We start from the raw sequence: 19443 nt of genomic DNA, 5'->3' as shown, positions 1-19443 counted from the left end.
CATACCAACACAGACACACGTGCCTATACATATGCAGACACACATGCACACACAAACCAATACACACCTACCTCTATGCACATATGCACACACCAACACACGCAACTAAACATATGCACACACATGCACACACATATACATACCAAGACACATACACAGACACACATATACATACCGACACACATCTACACATATGCACACCCATGCACACACATATACATACCAAGACACACACACACAGACATATACATACCAAGACACACACATCTACACATATGCACAGACACACACACATACACACACATAGACACATACGTACACACACACACACACGACTATGTGACGATGCAGGCAGAGGTTGGGGCTGCGCAGCCACAGGCCCAGGAAGGCCTAGGGCCACCAGTAGCCAGAAGAGGCAGGAAGGACCCTCCCCTGGAGCATCTGGAGGGGGCGACCCCGCCTACACACACACATCTACACATATGCACAGACATATGTGCAGTGGCGCCATCTCGGCTCACTGCAAGTTCCGCCTTCTGGTTTCAAGCAATTCTCCTGCCTCAGCTTCCCTAGTAGCTGGGATTACAGGCGCCTGCCACCATGTCTGGTTAATTTTTGTATTTTTAGTAGATACGGGGCTTCACCATGTTGGCCAGGCTGGTCTCGAACTCCTGACCTCGCGATCCGCCCCCCCCCCCCCCCTTGGCCTCCCAAAGTGCTGGGATTACAGGCGTGAGCCACCGTGCCCGGCCGATTACTGTTTTTAACAATTTTATTGAGATATAAGTCACATGCCATGAAGTTCACCACTTTAAAGGGTACAGCTTAGTGTTTTAGCATCTTCACCAGGGTGGGCAGCCATCACCTCTAGCTAATTCAGGGAAGTTTCCTCCCCCCAGGAAGACGCCCTGTGCCCCTTCTGCACTGCCCCCACTTGCCCCTCTCCCGGCTCTGGCCCTCCACCTGTGCTCTGTCCCGTGGATTTGTCTGTTCCAGACATTTCATACAAGTGGAATCACACACTCTGTGGCCTTCTGTGTCTTTCACTGAGCATATTTTCATGTGTCATCCATGTGGTAGCATGTGGCATGCGTGTTATCGTGTGGTCAGAGCTTTGGTCCCGTGTACGGACCAATACCATTGCATTGTATGGACAGAGCACATCCTGTTGATGGTTTATCTGTGGATGGGCATAACTGCTGAGTTTTTGGGTGCCCCCTAAACTTTGCTCCTGAGGTGCATGCCTCACTCTGGTCTCTAATCCCCAGACCCCCAGGCTCTCTCCTGCCCCTGCCCCCTCTTTTCCACCACACCTGGGCTTCCTGCTGGGTTCTTGGCCTTTTTCCTCTTGGACGGGCAATGCTTCTGCACCGACACTCTCCCAGCCAATCTGGGCTCCTCGGTCAGCTCCTTCTGGGCTCTAGAGAGTCCCAGGGGCGGAGATCATGCCTTCCCCCAGGCCGGGGGATAGCAGACAGCTATGTCTTCAGGGACCTCTTACCCAGAGGTGCTCACTGATCCTGTCCCAGCGTGGGCAAAAGCCAGCACCTGGGGGGCCCCACTAGGGTCACGGTCAGTGGAAGCATCTGAACTCCTGGTTCCAGCGAAATCTCAGAGGGCCCTGTGCGCCCTGGAGAAGGGGTGTCGCTCTGGTTACGTAGGGTGGGAGTGCTGGCTTGGAGCCCAGGGGCAGCTCCTCCCCTGTCCTTCCTGGAGCCCCAAGAAGATCCACAGCTTGAAGCCCCTGAGCTGTGGCCCAGCCACAAGCGTACATATGTGTGTTCACAGGCAAACCTGAGAGGAGCCAGCCCTTGGTCACAGCAAGCTGTTTCTGGCCCTGGTCATCAAGGCAGGGACACTGAGGGCATGGAAGTTCTGGACAGAAACTCTCCCCAACATGCCAACCAGCAACCACCCACGGCCACTGGCCACCTCCCCCTGCCTAGGTCCAGGTGTCTAGGGCACCTTCCAGGCTGGGCAGAGGAGGGCACTCCCTCCTAAGCTGGGGAGGGGAGGCCCTGACAAGGGACCCAGAGTGGAGACTCATGAGGGTATGCCATACCCTCTGTCCCTCACGCTGGAGCACTCCAGGATCGCAGCCTGCTGGCACCAACCATCCCTGCCACTGGGTGGGCACTGATCTTCCCAGCCCTCTGGGCTCCCTGAAGACACAGACTGAACGAGGTGGCCCAGGGCCTCTGAGTGCCTCCTGCGGGCAAGGCCCCCTTCAGCCACTCTACCCACGCGGCTTCTTTACCCGCAACGGCAGCCTGGCGGCAGCACCCCTCAGAACCTTGGCTGGCCACATGATCAGGGCCAAGAAGAAGGCTCTGGGTGCCCTGTCTCCTTCTGCCCCAGGTGCAGTTGGTGTCTGGTCTCCTACAGCCAGGGACCCCTAAGGTCTGAGGGCACAGGGTGGAGGCCCCTTGCTTTGCCTGTTAGGAGGAAACTTCCTACATGAGGGACCCCCTTAGGAAAAGAAGGGTGGGTCCTGGCGCCCATCTGCCCCGTGGCCCAAGCATCCTGTCCTGGTCTCTGCAGGTCCCTCTGCCAGGAACAGGCTCCTTTCTCTCCCTAAAGTCCTAAGAGCCCTGTTGGAGTGGGCGCCTCTCACCTGCTCCACAGCCCCCAACCCCAACTGGGCCTTGCCAAGGGGCTTAGCCATCTGGTCCCAGAATGAGTGAGTGAATGAATGAGTGAGTGAATGAATGAGTGAGTGAATGAATGAGTGGATGAGGGTGCATCAAACTCAACTGCAAGTCTCCAGGACACTTTTTTTTGAGACAAGATCTCGTTGTCACCTGGGCTGGAGTGCAGTGGTGCCATCTTGGCTCACTGTGGCCTCTAACTCCCAGGCTCAAGTGATCCTCCCACCTCAGCCTCCCAAGTAGCTGGGACTACAGGTGAGCGCCACCATGCCTGGCTCATTTTTCTAATTTTTGTAGAGAAAGTGTCTTGCTATGTTGCCCAGGCTGGTCTGGAACCCCTGAGCGCAAGCCACCCGCCTGCCCTGGCCTCCCAAAGTGCTGGGATTACAGGCATGAGCCACTGGGACCAGCTTCCACTGAACTTTAACTCTCCCGACTCCCACGGGGGCAGGCTGGGGGGACCCTGCCCCGCCCCAACCCTGCAAGGTGGCACTTTGGGCGGGGATGGGGGATCCTGGGAGAAACATAGGGGAAGGGATGGCCCCTCAGTGCCCAGGCCAACCTGCTGCCCTAAGCACCTGGTACAGTCCACGGCAGGTGGAGACTCAGCCAGGTTCTTCCTTCATGGCTGTCACAGCACGGCACAGGAGCAGGCCTGTGTGCAAAGCCAGCCACCCCCACTCCACCAGCACAGGTGCCACCCAAAGGGCATGGGGTGGGGGGGCGGCTGCCAGCCGCCTCGAAACCTGCAAGTGAGGCGAGGGCCCCTGAGCACCAAGCCCCGCCCTGGGTGTGCTCCCGGGTTCCCCCACCTGTCTCCCTGAACCTTTCCACCTAGGAGTACCCCCTCCCCCACCCCGGCATTCCCTCCGTACCCACTCACGACTTACCATTCACGACTTCCGTTTCCCCCCCCCCGCCAGCCTCCGTGCCCCCCTCAGTCCCAGGCCGCCGTGCTTCCCGCTCCGGACCATCCCCCCACTCCGTGCCATCCCCGCTCCGTGCACGGCCCCCCGTCCCCCCTCCTCCATGCCTCCCCTCCGTGTCCCCCCTCCAAGCCCCCTTCTGTGTCCCCTCTTCATGCCCCCCTCTGTGTCCCCCACTCCGTGCTCCCCTCTTCTCCCCCTCCGTGTCCCCCTCTCCGTGCCCCCCCATGCCACCCCGGCCGCGGAGGGGCCCCCCCTCCCCCGCGCCGCTCCGCGCGCGCTCCCGCCCGCGTTTTCGGACTGCACCAGCGGAGCCCCGCGGCGCCAGGGCCGGGCGGAGCACCTCGTCTGTCGCCGCCGCCCCCACCGGTGCGGGCTCTGCGGCTGCGGCGGGGGGCGCGGGGCGCGGGGGCCGGCGCGCTCCGCACCTGCGGCGGCCGCTGGGTGATGCGGCGGCTCGGGCCGGGGCCGCGGGCGTCCTGAGCGCAGCGCCCTCCCGGGATGCCCGCCGGCCGCTGGCCCGGCCATGTCGTCGTCCTTCTTCAACCCCAGCTTCGCCTTCAGCTCGCACTTCGACCCCGGTGAGTCCCTGGCGGCCCGGCCTGCGCGCCGCTGCCTCCCTCCGCTGCGGACGTGATGCCGCTGGGCCCCACGGCTCCCGGTTTGCATGGAAATTAACCCTTTCCCCGCCCCGAGCCCAGCAGCAGAAGCAGCCGGACCCCCTGGCGGCCCCAGATCTCGGAGGGGCAGGCCCTGGGCCCCAGCACAAACCGGCCTCCTCCTGTGGGCTGGCGTCCCCCGCGTGGTCGTGACTCCGTGGCTGCCCCCAGGGCACAGGTAACTGGGGCACGGAGGGCCTGCGTGGGCCCCAGGTGTCCAGGAGAGTTGGTCTCAGACTAAGGGCCCTTGGGGGTGTGGGGGGTGTCAGCCAGCTGGGGTTCAGGCTTTCCATGGCCTCTCCTGGGTCCGGGGCCCTGGCGTGGGAGGCTTCTTCCCAGGCTGGGAGCGGTTCTCAGAGCCCTGCCCAGCCACCAGCAGCCGGCGGGGGATGTGGGGGGAGCAGGGGCCAGTCCACATTACAGAACCCAGTGGGCAGAGGCTCAGAAGAGAGGGGCCTTGGTGGGTGCCCAGACCCCCTGACAGTGGGGGCCCGAGGTGACGCTGTCAAGCTGGCTGCAAGGGACCTGAGGCCAGGCCTCTTACCCCGTATGGCCAGTGCACCAGGCAGGGCGAGATTACCCATGGCTGCCTGGTCTCCTGGCTGCGGTGGACAGCTGGGATAGGCAGAGGGGGCTGGGGACAGCTGGAAGCCCCATCTGTCACCAGGAAGCAGTGGGCTTTCTAAAACCTCTGCTTCTCCAGATCCGGCCCCTGCTTGGTCTGAGTGGGAGATAATCCCCCTGCCCTGTGCCATCCATGGCCCCAGGGCCAAGTCCCACCCACACGTCACTGGGGCTCTGGCACCAGGCTGAGCCAGCCCAAACAAAGCCTGTTTGCATGTGACGCGATCTTCTGTGTCTCCTTCCCTGGAGCAGGGCCCAGTGCACGCAGCCTGGCAGGGAGGCATGGGGGTCCCCCGGGCAGATCTCGGTCTGAAGGCATTTGCTCCCTGGAGGAAGGGAGCTGGTGGGAGGTCTGTCTGCTGGGCTTAGGGCTGTGGGTGTCACTTGCTCAGAAATGACTTCCTGTAGTGACCCCTGGGGCTCAGAAGTCCCTGTGGGGTGGGCAGGTGAAGGCTCAGAGCCCAACAGCCACCGCAACAGCTATAATGTCTTCCCGGCCCGAGGGCAGGGGGTGGAGGAGGCTTGGGGCAGGTCCTCATCACATCTCCATGCCAGGCGTGGCCCAGGGTGCTTGGTCCTTTCTGCCCCCAGAACAGAGGGGACCCTCGGCCCACACCCTGCCTCGGGGCCCAGCCTTGCCCTTGGCCATGAGAGGCCCTTTCCCCCACCTTCGAACAGCACCGGCTCTGCCCTTCTCTGGGTAAACAGCTGTGATCTGAATAATTCTAATGTGCCCGTTTAATGACTTAGAGGGAAAGAAGTTGTTGGAGGCAAGGGGCGTCTCTCCTCTGCAAGATGCTGGGCCAGAGCTGCAGGCACCTGCTGGGCTCTGGGGCCCACCTACCAGGAGGGGCTGCCTAAGGTGCTGGTGCTGGTGAGGAAGGAGACCCTCCTTCGGATTAAGGGGCTGGGTCTAGGCTCTGTACCAGCCCCCATGAGGGGGTTAGGGAGGAGAGGGGGGTCTCCTGCCCTCCCGCTAAACTTAGCCCAGCCTTCCAAGCCTGGCTGTCCTGTGCTGCAGTCCCTCTGCCTGGCCTTGCCTATGTGAACCTCGGTTTTCCCATCTATGACATGGGCCGACAGTACCTGTGGCAGGCCCGGGTGGGCTCAGTGCTTGGTGAGCACTTGGCTGTCTGTGCTGGAGTGGTGGTGCCGGGACAGAGACCCCCAGGGCCCAAGCTTCCTGCAGCATGTGGCTGGCTCCTTGCCATCCCCGAATTGGAGCGAGCTGGTTCCTTCTGAGGCTGCTTGTGTCTGTGGGGGGGCACCCAGAGGGGAGGGGCCCACGCTTGTGGCTCTGGCAGTTGGCTTGTGTGTCACTCAGCTTCTGGGGCAGTGCTAGCACCTGGCATGGGGGTCTCACCTCAGTCGCCAGGCCCTGCCCCGCTGCCGGGCCGGCTCCTTGTTCATCGCAGGCACTGGTGCCAGTCTCCATAGAGGTGACGGCAGTTGTGGTGGTACAGGGGGCAGAGATGCCCGAGAGTGCAGGGCCTGAGCTAGAGTGGAGGCTGTGGGCACAGACTATGGGCTGCCTGGGCCCCTGACCTTCTGCACCAGGCAGATGTGGGCAGGGCAGGGGGGCACCCGGCCCAGGAGCCTGCTTGAGCGCCAGGAAGAGCCGCCTCCTCTGGAGCCCAGCTCTTCCCCCATCTCCCTGGCACTCGGGAGCGTGGCTGGGGGATTTCTTGGCAGCTGCAGCCTTCCAGCCTCTGTGCTGTGTGGCCTCGGGCTACTCACCCAACCTCTCTGAGATCCGTTCTGCACAGGTGAAACCTCGCTCTGGGGAGACTAGTGTGGGCATGGCGGCCAGGAAAGGCAGGGTGATGGGGGTGACACATGGGCAGGATGGCTGGGTCCAGGCTGGCAGGAAGGGAAGGGGGTGGCATGGCCTTGAGCGAGCGGAGGTCACCCCTTCTACCCGAGTGCCCCAAGGGAGGGGGCTGGCCTTGTTGCTCACCCTCCCCAGCCTTCACCTTCCCTGGTTTGGCCTCAGGGCGTCATGATTTCTACTCGTCCTGAGCCCTGGGGCCTGGAGCTGTCCTAGGCTGGGAGTGGGCATGGGGACACCGCCTCGCTCCGGCTTCTGGAGAGGCGCGCTCAGCCTGAGGGTGGGGGTCAAATGCTCTGCACGGTTAGGAGCAGGGGTTTGCCCTGGGGCCACCTCTGGTTTGCTGAGGGGCCCTTCTGTGACTGGCTCTCCATGCCCGTTTTGTCATCTGTAAGGTGGGAATGGCTGTGATGGCCAGGTCTGAAGGGATAGCAGTGGTGCACTGAGCCAAGGGTGGGTACCTGGGCAGTGCCTACCATGGCTGATCCCTGACGCAGAGGTGTCACTGTTGACCAGTGGGCAGGGCTTGGAGTTTGTGGAAGTTCTTGGAACACGTGGCAGCCTGGATTTGCCAGCCCCCAACCCCCGCCTCTCCCCTGTCCCTCAGCTCACGCCCTGTCTCCTGCCCAAGGTCTCTCCCTGTGTCTGACCTGAACCAGGTGCCATGGGGGGTTCCTGGGAAAAGTGCCTGTGCCTGGCCGCGGTGCTCACTCTCTCAGCATTCATGTGAACCGGACACCTGGCACAGGGCTGGGCAGGCTGGGCCTCAGGATGAGCCTATTGATGGGGAGAGGGCAGAGGAGGCAGCGAGCCCCGGGCCAGGCATGGCCTCAGTGGCAGGGGCAGGGCTGGACTCAGGGGCTCAAGGGGCTGAGCAGGAGGCCATGGGCCTGGGTGGTCCCCGGGAGTCCTCCCCTTGGAAGGTGCCCCACAGCTGACACTGCCTGGGCACCAGGTGTGGAGTCTGTTTGAAGGCAGCTGCTGCTCCAGCCTCCCAGACCACTCGGGCTCAGGCAGCAAGCACCTGCCCTGGGAGGAGTTACCTGTCCTCCTCTCGCCCCCGGGGTCTCAGAGGATGCCCCAGAGGAAGCTGTGCCCATGAGTTCCGCCCATCCCCCTACTTCCTCTCAGGTCTCAGGTCTCCCACCGAGACCCTTAGGCTGCAGGTGTGCAGGCCGAGGTGGGTTCTTGGAGAGGGTCCCATGGGAAGGCTGTGTGGACAGTGGCCTTGGGGAGCGGTCACACGCAGGCCGTGGGCCCTGGGCACGGGTCCGGCTCCCACCTACCAGCATGGGTGCGGGCACTCGGGGAGGGTGTGGGTGTCGGCACTCGGGGAGGGTGTGGGTGTCGGCACTCGGGGAGGGGGTGGGTGTCGGCACTCGGGGAGGGGGTGGGTGTCGGCACTCGGGGAGGGGGTGGGTGTGAGGCCCCAGACTCCCAGGCATGGGTCAGGGAGAACATTTCTCTCATTCCGGCACATTCTCCAGGAGGCCGGGCTGTGCGCTTCCCTCCATGGGGTGGTGCAGTGACCCAGAGGACCGGCCCCTGCAGTGGCCACCCTGTGGGCCCGAGTGCCCCAGAGCTGGCTGGGGTGGGCTGGCAGCTGTTGTGTTGTGTGGAACATGCTGGAAGGTCTGCCTTGTACCACCCTGCATGTTTGGGATGCATTGACTCCCCGCCATGCCCGCTGCCTCCCCGGCTCCCAACCCTGACCCTGCCTCACGGGAGAGTTCTGGCGTGGGCTGGTGTCCTGGGCCGGGCCCTGCTGTGTGACCATGGACAGGTGTCATAACTTCTCTGTGTCTGTTTCACCTCTGAAATGGGGTCCGGCCGCACCCACGCTCCAGGAGGTTCCTGAGAGAACCCGGGGGCCGTCACGGCAGCTCCAGGGCTGGTGACTGTTCACGTCCTCTCTGCACTCACCCGCCACCCCGGCCACCTGGGAACCGCACTCCTGCCTGTGCCCCCTGGAGGCATGTGCTGAGTGGAATATGTCACCCCAAACCCATGCCCGCCCAGTACCTCAGAATGGGGCCTTATTTGGAACTAGGGTCTTTGCAGCTGTAATCAAGTTAAGATGAGGTCGGACTGGAGTAGGGTGGGCCCTGAATCCAATGACTGGGGCCTGATAGAAAGAAGAGGAGTGGCGTGCACGCGGGAAGGAGGCCACGTGCAGAGGCTGGAGCGATGCAGGCCCAGGAGCACCTGGGGCCGCTGTGCCGGAGAGGCAGGAGGGATCCCGCCAGCGCCTCGAGGGAGCGGCCCTGCCCACGCCGTGCTTTCCTCCTCCACCGTCCAGAACTGTGAGCACATCCATTCCTTGCCGTCTGGGCCAGCAGCCCGTGGTCCCAGGACACGCATCTGGGGGTCTCCTTGGGTCTGAGGGGTGAGCACAGCTGCCTCGAGACATCAGGAGCCTCTGACTCCATCCTGAGAAGAGTTATCCTTGGAAGAAAATGAGGCCACGTGCTAGCCCCCAGCCTCAGAACCCTCCAGGGCGCTTGGCTGGGTGTGAGGAGGAAGCAGGCCGGGGCCACAGCTGCGTGGCGTCCTCTGCCTCCTCCTCGGTCCACGGGGGAGGCAGAGGGTCCACGGAGCACCTCGGTGTCTCCTCGGATGTGGTGTCGGCGGTGAGCCTGGGACCACGCTGTTCTGCTGTCACCGGCCTCCTGTCTCCAGCTCACGGGGTTCTTCCGGGGTAGGCTTTTCTCGAGGGCCACCTGACCCCTCTGTGCACGCCAGGGCAAGGCTGACGGGAGGCCCACTCGACCACTCCTGGGTGGGAGCCTGATGCAAAGCACCTGCCGTGGGGCCTCGGCCTGCGGTCCTGTCCCTGGTGGCACAGATCCAGGGGCCCAGGAGCCCGTGTCCGTGGTGGGGAGACCCCCGTCCCCTCCGCAGGCCACAGTGACAGGAGGGCTTTGGCGTCTGGGCCCCCCCCGGGGCCTTGCCCTGCCTTTCACAGAGGAACAAGCGCCCGCGGGACCGGCGGCCTTGGCCTCCCCGCCCCCCCGCAGAGGAAGCCGGCAGAGGAAATGAGGGCAGCGGACGGGGCCGGAGCCAGTTCCCAGGCACCTCCGAGAACTGTCACAGGAGGCGGCGTCTCGCCGAGTCTCCAGCCTCCCTCCGCAGGGACCGGGGCCTGGGGTCAGGGGGCTGCGGCCTTGGGTGGGGCTGGGGTGGGCTGGGGTCCTCCCGGGGGTCACTCTGGGGTTACAGCCACGGTCAGAGCCACGCGGGAGCGACACCCAGAGCCTGGTACGTGGGGGTTTCTGGGAGGACGCGGGCTGTGCTCCCACTGCCAGCCTGGGGGTGGGGGCCGTGGCCAGGAGACTCCTGCTCCTGCAGGGACGCTGCCAGCAGAGGTGGCCGTGCCAGAGCAGGCAGAGCCTCTGCAGTGGGCGATTCTGGGCAGCCGGGGCCACCTGCCCCAGGGGGAGTGAGGGACAGGATGCTACCCCGAGCCAGGGCTGCTCAAGGCCACCTCTCACGGTGGGGCGTGGCCAGCCTATCCCCATCTCACCCTCGGGGAGGGTGTGGGGTCCCTGCTGCTGAGGGACAGGAATCTGGCTCTACCCACCTGCCAGGGTCCCCAGGAAGACCCCTCCCTGTCCCTGGCATCGGGCAGCCCTGGCCAGCTGGCCTGGGGGAGCCAGGCTGGGGGGCAGGGGAGCTGGTCCAGGACCAGGGCTCTGCCGAGTCACCTCTGTGCCAAGGCCACGGTTTGAGGCTGTGGCTTGAGGCCGTTGTGGGATGGAGCTGGGGATGCCGTCCTCTGCGTGAGGATCCTCCGACAAGGGCCTGGTGCTCGGTGGGGCCTCTCTGGCTTCCCTTCTGCTCCGCTTCTGGGAATTCTTAGTGACTTTGAACAAGGGGCCTTGGGTTCCCTTTGTACTTGGTCCTGTGGATTCTGCAGCCAGTGGGGCCTGCTTAGGGTTTGGGCTCCGCTGTGAGGCCCACGTGGAATTTCCTTGAACGCCCTGCTAAAAAAGCGTGTGGCTTCCTAGTGACCACGGCACACACAGGTGTGCTATGACCTCCGGGGTGCAGGTCCGGGGCTTCCCCCCATTGGATTTACCCACGCAGCAGCACGCCCAGCCCCCGAGAGCCCCCGCCACTGCCCCCAGGACTGCTACCTGGACGGTCACTCGCAGGCCGCCGGCGCCCTCCCAGCTACCCCATGTTGGGGATCTGGCTCGCTTGCTCGCTGTGAATGATGCTCAGTTGTGGGCTGTCCCATGGGCTGCTATCGTGGACGCTGGAGTGAGGGCCCCTTTACTGAGAGGTAACTCACATACCAAGGACCCACCTGTGTCAAGTGAGCAGCTGGGGCTTTCCTGCATTCCCAAGAGTGCAGCCATGGCACGGCTAGCTGTGGAGCATCCCTGCCCCCGACAGAAGCCCCATGCCCGAGGGCATCACTCCCCATCCCCTGCCCCCAGCCCTGGCAGCCACCGATCCGTCTCGGTCTCTGGGCCCCTGGCCTGGACGTCTGTCTCATAAGCAGGGTCCTGTGGCCTTGGCCTCTTTGGGCCCTGCGGTTTTCGCTGTGTGTATAGCGGCCCTAGGGATCAGGGGTGCTGGTGTGTGGCTGTGGGGCACTGTCCAGGGAGCTTCCAGGAGGTGGTGCCATTTTGCCCCCATCCCCATGGTCAAGGGCCTCCATGGCTTCCCCTCCCGCCAGTGCTGGCTGCTGTTTTTATAACGCCAGGGCTCGTGAGCATGTGGGGGCTGCCCATGGTGGTCTTGTCTGCCTTTCTGTGGCGAAAGATGTCAGGAGCCTTTCCAGGTCCTGCCCAGCTCTTCTGAGCCCCTCAAGCGAGTGCCCATTGGAGGTATTTTTTGGTGGTTTGTACCTGGTGTCGGGCAGCCCTGGCCAGCTGGCCTGTGGGAGCCAGGCTCGGGGCAGTGGGCAGGTCCTGGACATGAGGCCTCAGGTCTGTGCGCAGTGAGCAGGTGGCCTGCTGCTTCACTTCCCGTGACCCTGTGCAGGGCTGAGCACCAGCAGCTTCCACCCTGAAATGGGCCGAGGTGAGAGCACTTGCGCCAGGAGCCGGCACACGCCCCGCTTTCCTTCCCAGGGAGCTGGGTGCAGACACTGACCAGCACGCCGCCAGGCTCAGGCACCTTCTCTCCCTGGGAAGCTGCCTGGAATCTCTGTGGCCCAGAGGCAGGCGTCCCTGAAAGCAGCTCCTGGCCCCAGGGATGAATGACGGGGAGGACGGACCCTGCTCGGACCCTGGCTCTGGAGGCTGGGCCCCGCCCTGCTCTCTGCCGTGGGGTCTGGCGAGATGCTTGGCTGCTGCTGGAGCCTGAACTAGCGCGTCAGACTCTGTTTTATTTTTCCTTCTGTGACAGGCGGCCCTGCAAGTCTTGTCTAAAAATAACCGTGGCCGGCATGCATCCGCGACGCTCGGCCGCCCTGGCCATGGACCTGCCCGTTTCCTCCTTGGCAAGCCTGAGCCCGGCAGCCCCCTGCTGCTGCCCAGCCAGCACTGAGGGAGGGACTCAGTCCGTGCAGGTCTGTAGGGGGCCAGCTGGATGCTGGGCTGTGTCAGGGCCGGGGTCCTGAGACGCACAGGAGGGTAGGCCCCCACAAAGAGCGGGACCGAGGGCCAAGGTGTTGGGGGACAGTGTGCGTCGAGCCCGGACAGGCCAGGAGCGAAGAGATGGGGGCTGTGGGACCTTAGCTGGAGCTGCCTGCCCCTTGGAGGCTTCTCCACTGTCAGGGATCAGCCTGCTGGGGAACCGGGGGCATTCCAGGTGCCCGTCCCACCCTTGGACCAGCCTTGGGGTAGGCCCTGGGGCATCTGATGCTGATGCAGGCTGGGCCTGGGCTGTGTGTTGCGTCAACAGAGGGGACATCCCTTGTGAGTGTCCAGCTGATGGAACTCGCTTCCGTCCCTGGGCTGGCCTGGGCTGGGCACCCATGTTTGATTGCAGGGTTGGCTGTCGAGGGGCAGGAGAGGCAGACTTAGAGATGCTGGGGTGGTAACCCCCGGGAACTATGCGGGGGTTCCCTGCAGCAGAGAGTATGGCTGGTCCTAGCACTGGGGGAGGGCCGGATGCCCACCTTGGGGCTGCCAGCGTGTGCAGCAGGCATGTGCGTGGAGGGGTACGTGTGTGTCTATGAGCAAGTGCAGCCCCAGGTTGGAGGCGAGCGTGTGCATGGGCTGGTGCGGTGCCCGCGGTGTCGGATGGACCCGGCCCGGGCCCGTGGACCTTGCCATGTCCTGGGCTTGTCCCGGAAGCTTACATTTTATGTGGCCTCCTAAAAATAACCGTGACTGGCCTGCATCCTCCTTATCCGTGGACACTCGGGCTCCCCTCTCTTGGCGGGGGCGACGTCTTGTGACTTACAGCCCCTGCCCTGTCCTCACCTGCCACCCAGAATCCCATGCGGCAGATGGTGCCCACATCTGTCTGGTCTCGGGAGTGACTGTGGGGATGGTTCAGGGCTGGGCACGATGCCACCACCAGGGCCTGTGGGGGCACCGTTGCTGTCCCAGAGGCTCCTCCTGCCCTCTCTCCCCTGTGTCGGGAGGCCTGTGGGGTCTTGCCATACCCCCGCCCAGGGCCCTGCTTCTGAGTTGGGGAGGGGGTCCTCAGTTTCGTGCCTGACTGGCGATCAGGGCCGAGGAGGGGTCTGCTGGACTGGGCTCTCTGTAGCAGGAGCTGATTGAATCCCAAAAGACACAATCCCAAGTGCCATCATCCTGAGTGTGGAAATCCCAAAAGGTCAAAATTCCAAAAACCGAATTCAGGAAACAATGATTTAAAAGATTCTTTAGAAGACATTTAGTCTGGGCGCGGTGGCTCACACCTGTAATCCCAGCACTTTGGGAGGCCAAGGCAGGCAGATCACCAGGTCAGGAGTTTGAGACCAGCCTGGCCAACATAGTGAAACCCTGTTTCTACTAAAAATACAAAAAATTAGGCGGGTGTGGTGGCCGGCGCCTGTAGTCCCAGCTCCTCGGGAGGCTGAGGCAGGAGAATGGCATGAACCCAGGAGGCGGAGCTTGCAGTGAGCCGAGAAGCACCGCTGCACTCCAGCCTGGACGACAGAGCAAGACTGTCTCAAAAAAAAAAAACAAAACAAAAAACATTTATTTGCATTTGAAAAGGGATTTATTTGAAAAACATAAAAACTCAATAAAAACTTCAGAGGCCACTTCACACAATAACACAATAAAATAGGCCATAGTAACATACATTGTAACATGGTAACATACATTGTAACATGGTAACATACATTATAACATGGTAACATACATTGTTGCAGAAACCCTCAGGCTGCTCAGGTTACATACAGTTATGAGCAGATGAACTGTGCTCATAAATAAATGGGGGGCTCACACCTGTAATCCCAGCACTTTGGGAGGCTGAGGCAAGAGGATTGCTTGAGCCCAGGAGTTCAAGGCCAGCTTGGGCAACACAATGAGACCGCATCTCTACAAAAAATAAAAAATTAGCCAGGCATGGTGGTACACACCTGTAGCCCCAGCTACTGGGAAGGCTGAAGTGAGATGACTGCTTGAGCCCAGGAGTTCGAGGCTGCAGTGAGCTGTGATGGCACCGCTGCACTCCAGCCTGGGTGATAGAGTGAGACCTTATTAAAAAAAAAAAAAAAAAGAAATATTATAGGTCGGGCGCGCTGGCTCATGCCTGCAATCCCAGCACTTTGGGAGGCCGAGGTGGATGGATCACAAGGTCAGGAGTTCGAGACCAGCCTGGCCAAGATGGTGAAACCCTGTCTGTACTAAAAATACAAAAATTAGCCAGGCATGGTGGCGGGCATCTGTAATCCAGCTGCTCGGGAGGCTGAGGCAGGAGAATCGCTTGAATCCGGGAGGCAGAAGTTGCAGTGAGCCAAGATCACGCACTGCACTCCAACTTGGGCGACAGAGTGAGACTGCGTCTCAAAAAAATAAATAATAATAATAGGTAAAATGTATTAAAAAGGGAGACATATGAAGCCGTGCTACTATGGTGGGTGAGCATGTGCACCTGGCCGCATCACTGCATTCGTCTGAAATACTGTGACGATGACTTAAGTCTCTTGACAAGATCCGTCAGAAACCTTGATGGTCACCGCCACACGTGCAGTCGCCCACAGAGCCAGGGTCTTGCGAAATTTTATCTTGCCCAAATGCGAATGTACGAACAGGACATCTCTTCATTTTTTGAGGAAGTTCAAGGTTTCCGTGCAGAGCGCAGCGCCGTGGTGATGCACATCCGTGGAGTCAAACACGCAAAAAGTGCAAAGATGAATGAGAACCCTCTAAAGGTCTCCACGCAGTTCACACCTCCAGCACTGGAAATGATTCAGAGATGAAGCGCAGAGCACAGCGAGCTGTAAGAAGTAATGCTGACCATTTAAAATAGTGGGAAAGGGCCGGGCGCGGTGGCTCACACCTGTCATCCCAGCAGTTTGGGAGGCCGAGGCAGGCAGATCACCTGAGGTCAGGAGTTTGAGACCAGCCTGGCCAACATGTTGAAACCCCGTCTCTACTAAAAATACAAAAATTAGCCGGGTGTGATGGTGCGAGTCTGTAATCCCAGCTACTTGGGATTGCTTGAACCTGGGAGGTGGAGGTTGCAGTGAGCCGAGATTGTGCCATGGCCCTCCAGCCTGGGCGACAGAGCGAGACTCTGACTCAAAAAATAAGTAAATAAAATAGTAGGAAAGGCTGGGTGTGGTGGTTCACACCTGTAATTCCAGCACTTTGGGAGGCCAAGGTGGGTGGATCACCTGAGCTCAGGAGTTTGAGACCAGCCTGGCCAATATGGTGAAACCCATCTCTACTAAAATCCAAAAATTAGCAGGGCATGGTGGTGGGCGCCTGTAATCCCAGTTACCTGGGAGGCTAAGGCAGGAGAAGCTTGAACCCGGGAGGCGGAGGTTGCAGTGAGCTGAAATTGTGCCACTGTGCTCCAGCCTGGGTGACAGAGCAAGACTCCATCTCAAAAAAAAAAGAACTAAGAAAAAAGAAAATTGGATTTATGAAAAAGGGTATGGCAGGGCCAGGTGACGGGCAGCTGCACAGAGACAGTCCCTAAGAGCTGGCTGCCTCTCACTACCACATGGTGAGGCTGTGCGTTTCGACGAGTAGCTGCTTTTTTTCTCGTAGGCTGTGGCTCTCCTTGGAGAAGACGCTCACATTCATCTTCTACATGGCACTGCTCTGTTTTGTTTTGTTTTGTTTTGTTTTTGAGATGGAGTTTCACTCTTGTTGCCCAGGCTGGAGTGCAGTGATGTGTCTCAGCTCGGCTCACTGCAGCCTCCGCCTCCCAGGTTCAAGCAATTCTCCTGCCTCAGCCTCCTGAGTAGCTGGTATTACAGGTGCCCGCCACCACGCTGGGTTAATTTTTGTATTTTTAGTGGAGACGGGGTTTCACCATGTTGGCCAGGATGGTCTCGAACTCCTGACCTCAGGTGGTCCACCTGCCTCAGCCTCCCAAAGTGCTGGGATTACAGGCGTGAGCTGTCACTGCTCTTTTTGACATTCTTCTGTGATTCAGCCCATACCACATGAGCATTCCTGTTAGATTCTCCCGTCTTCTGTGCCACGCTTCTGTGTTGTTTGGGGAACGGGAGGTCCATTGCGCATGGGCCTCATACACAGACCGCAGATTTGGCGGAAATAGTGCTGGTGATGGAGCAACAACACCATCACAAAGCATCCTCTCATCCTGCCATAGGCACGAGTATTTTCGAGCCAGTCAGTAACTTCCCCGGCTTCTTAGGGCAAATGCAGCTGTTAATTCCCTGAACGCTCCGGGGTGTCATCAGCTGGGAAGAACGCCCACGCAGGCAAATGACGCATCTTTAAACGGAAGTTCCTGTCTCATCTGAATTTTCCACCCAGTGTGTTGGGCTGAACAGAAAAGACAAACTTTATTGGTGACATCTTCAAATTCACTGTTAGAAGACTTGATCACACCTAATTCCAAATCTGTCATGGTTTGGGGACTCTATTGAAATCCATTTTCTTCCACAAAGTCCACCAAATCTTCAAATAAATGTTGATAAGGTGCTGTACTTTTCCCAGTTGTTAATACAGAAACAAGCCAGGAAAGCTCTGGAATTTCCTAATCCAACAGGGGCATGAATTGTATATAGCTGATAAAAATCAGTGGGGATGGAGGCCAGGTGCGGTGGCTCATGCCTATAATCCCAGCACTTTGGGAGGCCGAGGCAGGCGGATCACCTGAGGTCGGGAGTTCAAGACCAGCCTGGCCAACATGGTGAAACCCTGTCTCTACAAAAATACAAATATTAGCTGAGCGTGGTGGTGGACGCTTGTAATCCTTGCTACTCGGGAGACTGAGGCGAGAGAATCGCGTGAACCTGGGAGGCAGAGGTTTCAGTGAACCGAGATCACACCATTGCATTCCATCCTGGGTGACAGAGCGAGACTTGGTCTCAAAAAAAAAAAAAAATCAGCAGGGCTGGTTTTGAAGGTGCCATCCATTAGGCAAAGTGAAGCATGCACTGGTTTTCTGTTAGATTTAGTACTAAATATTAGAATCCATCTTCTCTGGTGATCAGATCCCCAAGGATAGCTCAGCTCACCGCCGAGTGTGCTTTGTAACAGGAAGGAGTATTGGTGTCAGCAAGCGTCTGTTTCTGAGGTTGCTGACCTGGTTGAATTCTTCTTCTTCTCTGACAAAGGACTTTTGTTGTGGTTTGTTGTTTTCTTGAGACAGGGTTTTGCTCTGTGGCCCAAGCTGGAGTGCACTGGTGCAATGGTGGCTCACTGCAGCCTTGACCTCCTGGGCTTAAGCGATCCTCCCGCCTCAGCCTCCCAACAAGCTGGGACCACAGGTTCGAGTCACACTGCTGGATGATTCTTAAATTTTTGTAGGGACGGGGTCTCATTATGTTGTCCAGGTGGGTGACAAACTCCTGGGCTCAAGTGATCCTCCTGTCTCAACCTCCCAAAGCTCTGGGATTACAGGTGTGAGCCACCACTCCCGGCCAAAGGATTTTTTATTTTTATTTTTTTTGAGACTGAGTCATGCTTTCTTCTCAGGTTGGAGTACGGTGGCACAATCTTGGCTCCCTGCAATCTCTGCCTCCTGGGTTTAAACGATTCTTCTGCCTCAGTCTCCCAAGTAGCTGGGATTACAGGCAAGTGCCACCACGCCCTGCTAATATTTTTTGTATTTTTAGTAGAGATGGGGTTTCGCTATGTTGGCCAGGCTGGTCTCGAACTCCCGACCTCAAGTGATCCACCCACCTCAGCCTCCCAAAGTGCTGGGATGACAGGCGGGAGCCACTGTGCCCACCCCAAAGGCTGTTTTTTTGAAGGCAAGCGTGGCACTGCCTGTGAGGGGTTGGAAGTCTCACGTGATTGAATAATTTGGTGGGGAGATTTGTATTTTTTGCCTGTGTTTTCACTTCTTCTATGATTAAGTTGACACCCAAATCAAAGGCCACCCTTGTCAGCCTGGCCACCATGTGCCTCTCCCTTGAGCACACTTAATTTCCAAATAAAGACAACCTCAGGGTCCCAGCTCTGCCAAACACGACGCAACCCTCCGGTGACTGTGATTTTGGGGATTTTAGATTTCAGGGATTTCAGCATATTCTGGATGATGGTGTTGAGACGGTGTCTTTTGGGATTATGATCCAAGCCCCTCCTTAATCACTCCCAGGGCAGTTCCTGCTCTTGGGGTCAGGGTGTCCTTTGGACACAGCCTTTGTCCTGGGAGGCTGGGGGCAGATGGGCCCAAGTGACCAGCCAGATGGGGGAGGCCGGGCCTCTGAAGAACTGGGTCGCATGGGGGCCTGGCGTCAGGTGGCCTGCTGCCCCTCAGATGCGTCTGAGCCACAAGTGTGCGCACGCGTCCCCGGCCACGGTTCCCCCAGCCCCAGGAGCCTTGCATCATAGAAAAGTGAATGCTTGATCCCAGGCACAGGATCTGTCCTTTCATTTCTGGGGGATGTGGGGGAGGAGGGGTGAGGGGGGAGACAGGAGGGGTTGGCGGGGGGAGACAGGTGGGCTGGGCCTGGGTTCTGTGCAGGTGGGGCTTGGCTGACACCCGGCTTCCGTGTCTCCACCTGGAAAAGTGACTCTGTGTCTCTGCTTAGGAATTCCGTTCCTCTCAGAATGTTCTGTGTCTGGGCCCCTGTGCAAACCTTTGCAGAGAAATCCTGTTCCCCAGCCCACAAAGTTCTGTCTGCCTCACAGTGGTTCGTAGGGGGGCACAGAGTACCCCTTCCTCCCTTCTCCTGTCCCAGGAACCCCAAGAATCTTACTACTTCAGCCTGCAACTGAGAGGTAGGGGTATTCGTAACAGACAATGGGGACCACTCTTGGCTTCCCAGGGACACTGGCCTGACCCCTGGACATGCTGACTCCCCCAGTACCGTCTGCCCTTGACTCAGCGGCACGCCTGCCAGGGTTGCGCCAGTTCCTTCCTGCACGGGATCCTGTTTGCATCACCAGACGGGGGAAAGGGGACCCTGGTGCCAGGAGGTCCACAGATGCCCTGCCGAGGCCCACCTGCTGGCCACCCAGGCAGAGAGGCCCCTGTCTGTCTGCCTTTGGGGCCAGAGCCCGCTTCCAGCCTGCTGAGCACCCCTTGTGCCGCACCTTTCCACGTGGCAGTGCCAGGGGGCGCCTCAGGTCCCCAGAGACATTGGATGAGGAATGAGCTCTTCATGGTGTGAGCAGTGGAGGGTTCTGGCTGTGATAGGGGAGTTCCCCAGGACAGCCTGTTGTGGAGACAGTCCCTGTTCTGGGAGGATC

General features: G+C 59.8%; 1 protein-coding gene across 9 annotated transcripts in view; it reads left to right on the top strand.

Annotated features, from left to right (window-relative positions):
* The first annotated feature begins 3871 nt into the window (after positions 1-3871).
* The window catches only part of AATK (apoptosis associated tyrosine kinase), a 48727-nt gene continuing 33155 nt past the window's right edge, over positions 3872-19443 (top strand). For 3 of the 9 annotated variants that reach the window (XM_016933109.4, XM_016933107.4, XM_016933106.4), the window contains exons 1-2: positions 4010-4155; positions 8818-8988. In XM_016933109.4, coding sequence (XP_016788598.3) covers positions 4101-4155; positions 8818-8988 — 226 coding nt within the window. In that variant the 5' untranslated portion in view covers positions 4010-4100. Of the gene's footprint in view, positions 4156-4210; positions 4412-8817; positions 9384-9852; positions 9944-19443 lie in introns of those variants that run through there. The other 6 variants (XM_016933111.3, XM_016933110.4, XM_016933118.4 and 3 more) reach the window with 6 other exon arrangements.

This window comes from Pan troglodytes, chromosome 19 (assembly GCF_028858775.2).
Source record: "Pan troglodytes isolate AG18354 chromosome 19, NHGRI_mPanTro3-v2.0_pri, whole genome shotgun sequence".
NCBI lineage: Eukaryota > Metazoa > Chordata > Mammalia > Primates > Hominidae > Pan > Pan troglodytes.
This window is presented reverse-complemented; position numbering and strand designations above follow the sequence as displayed.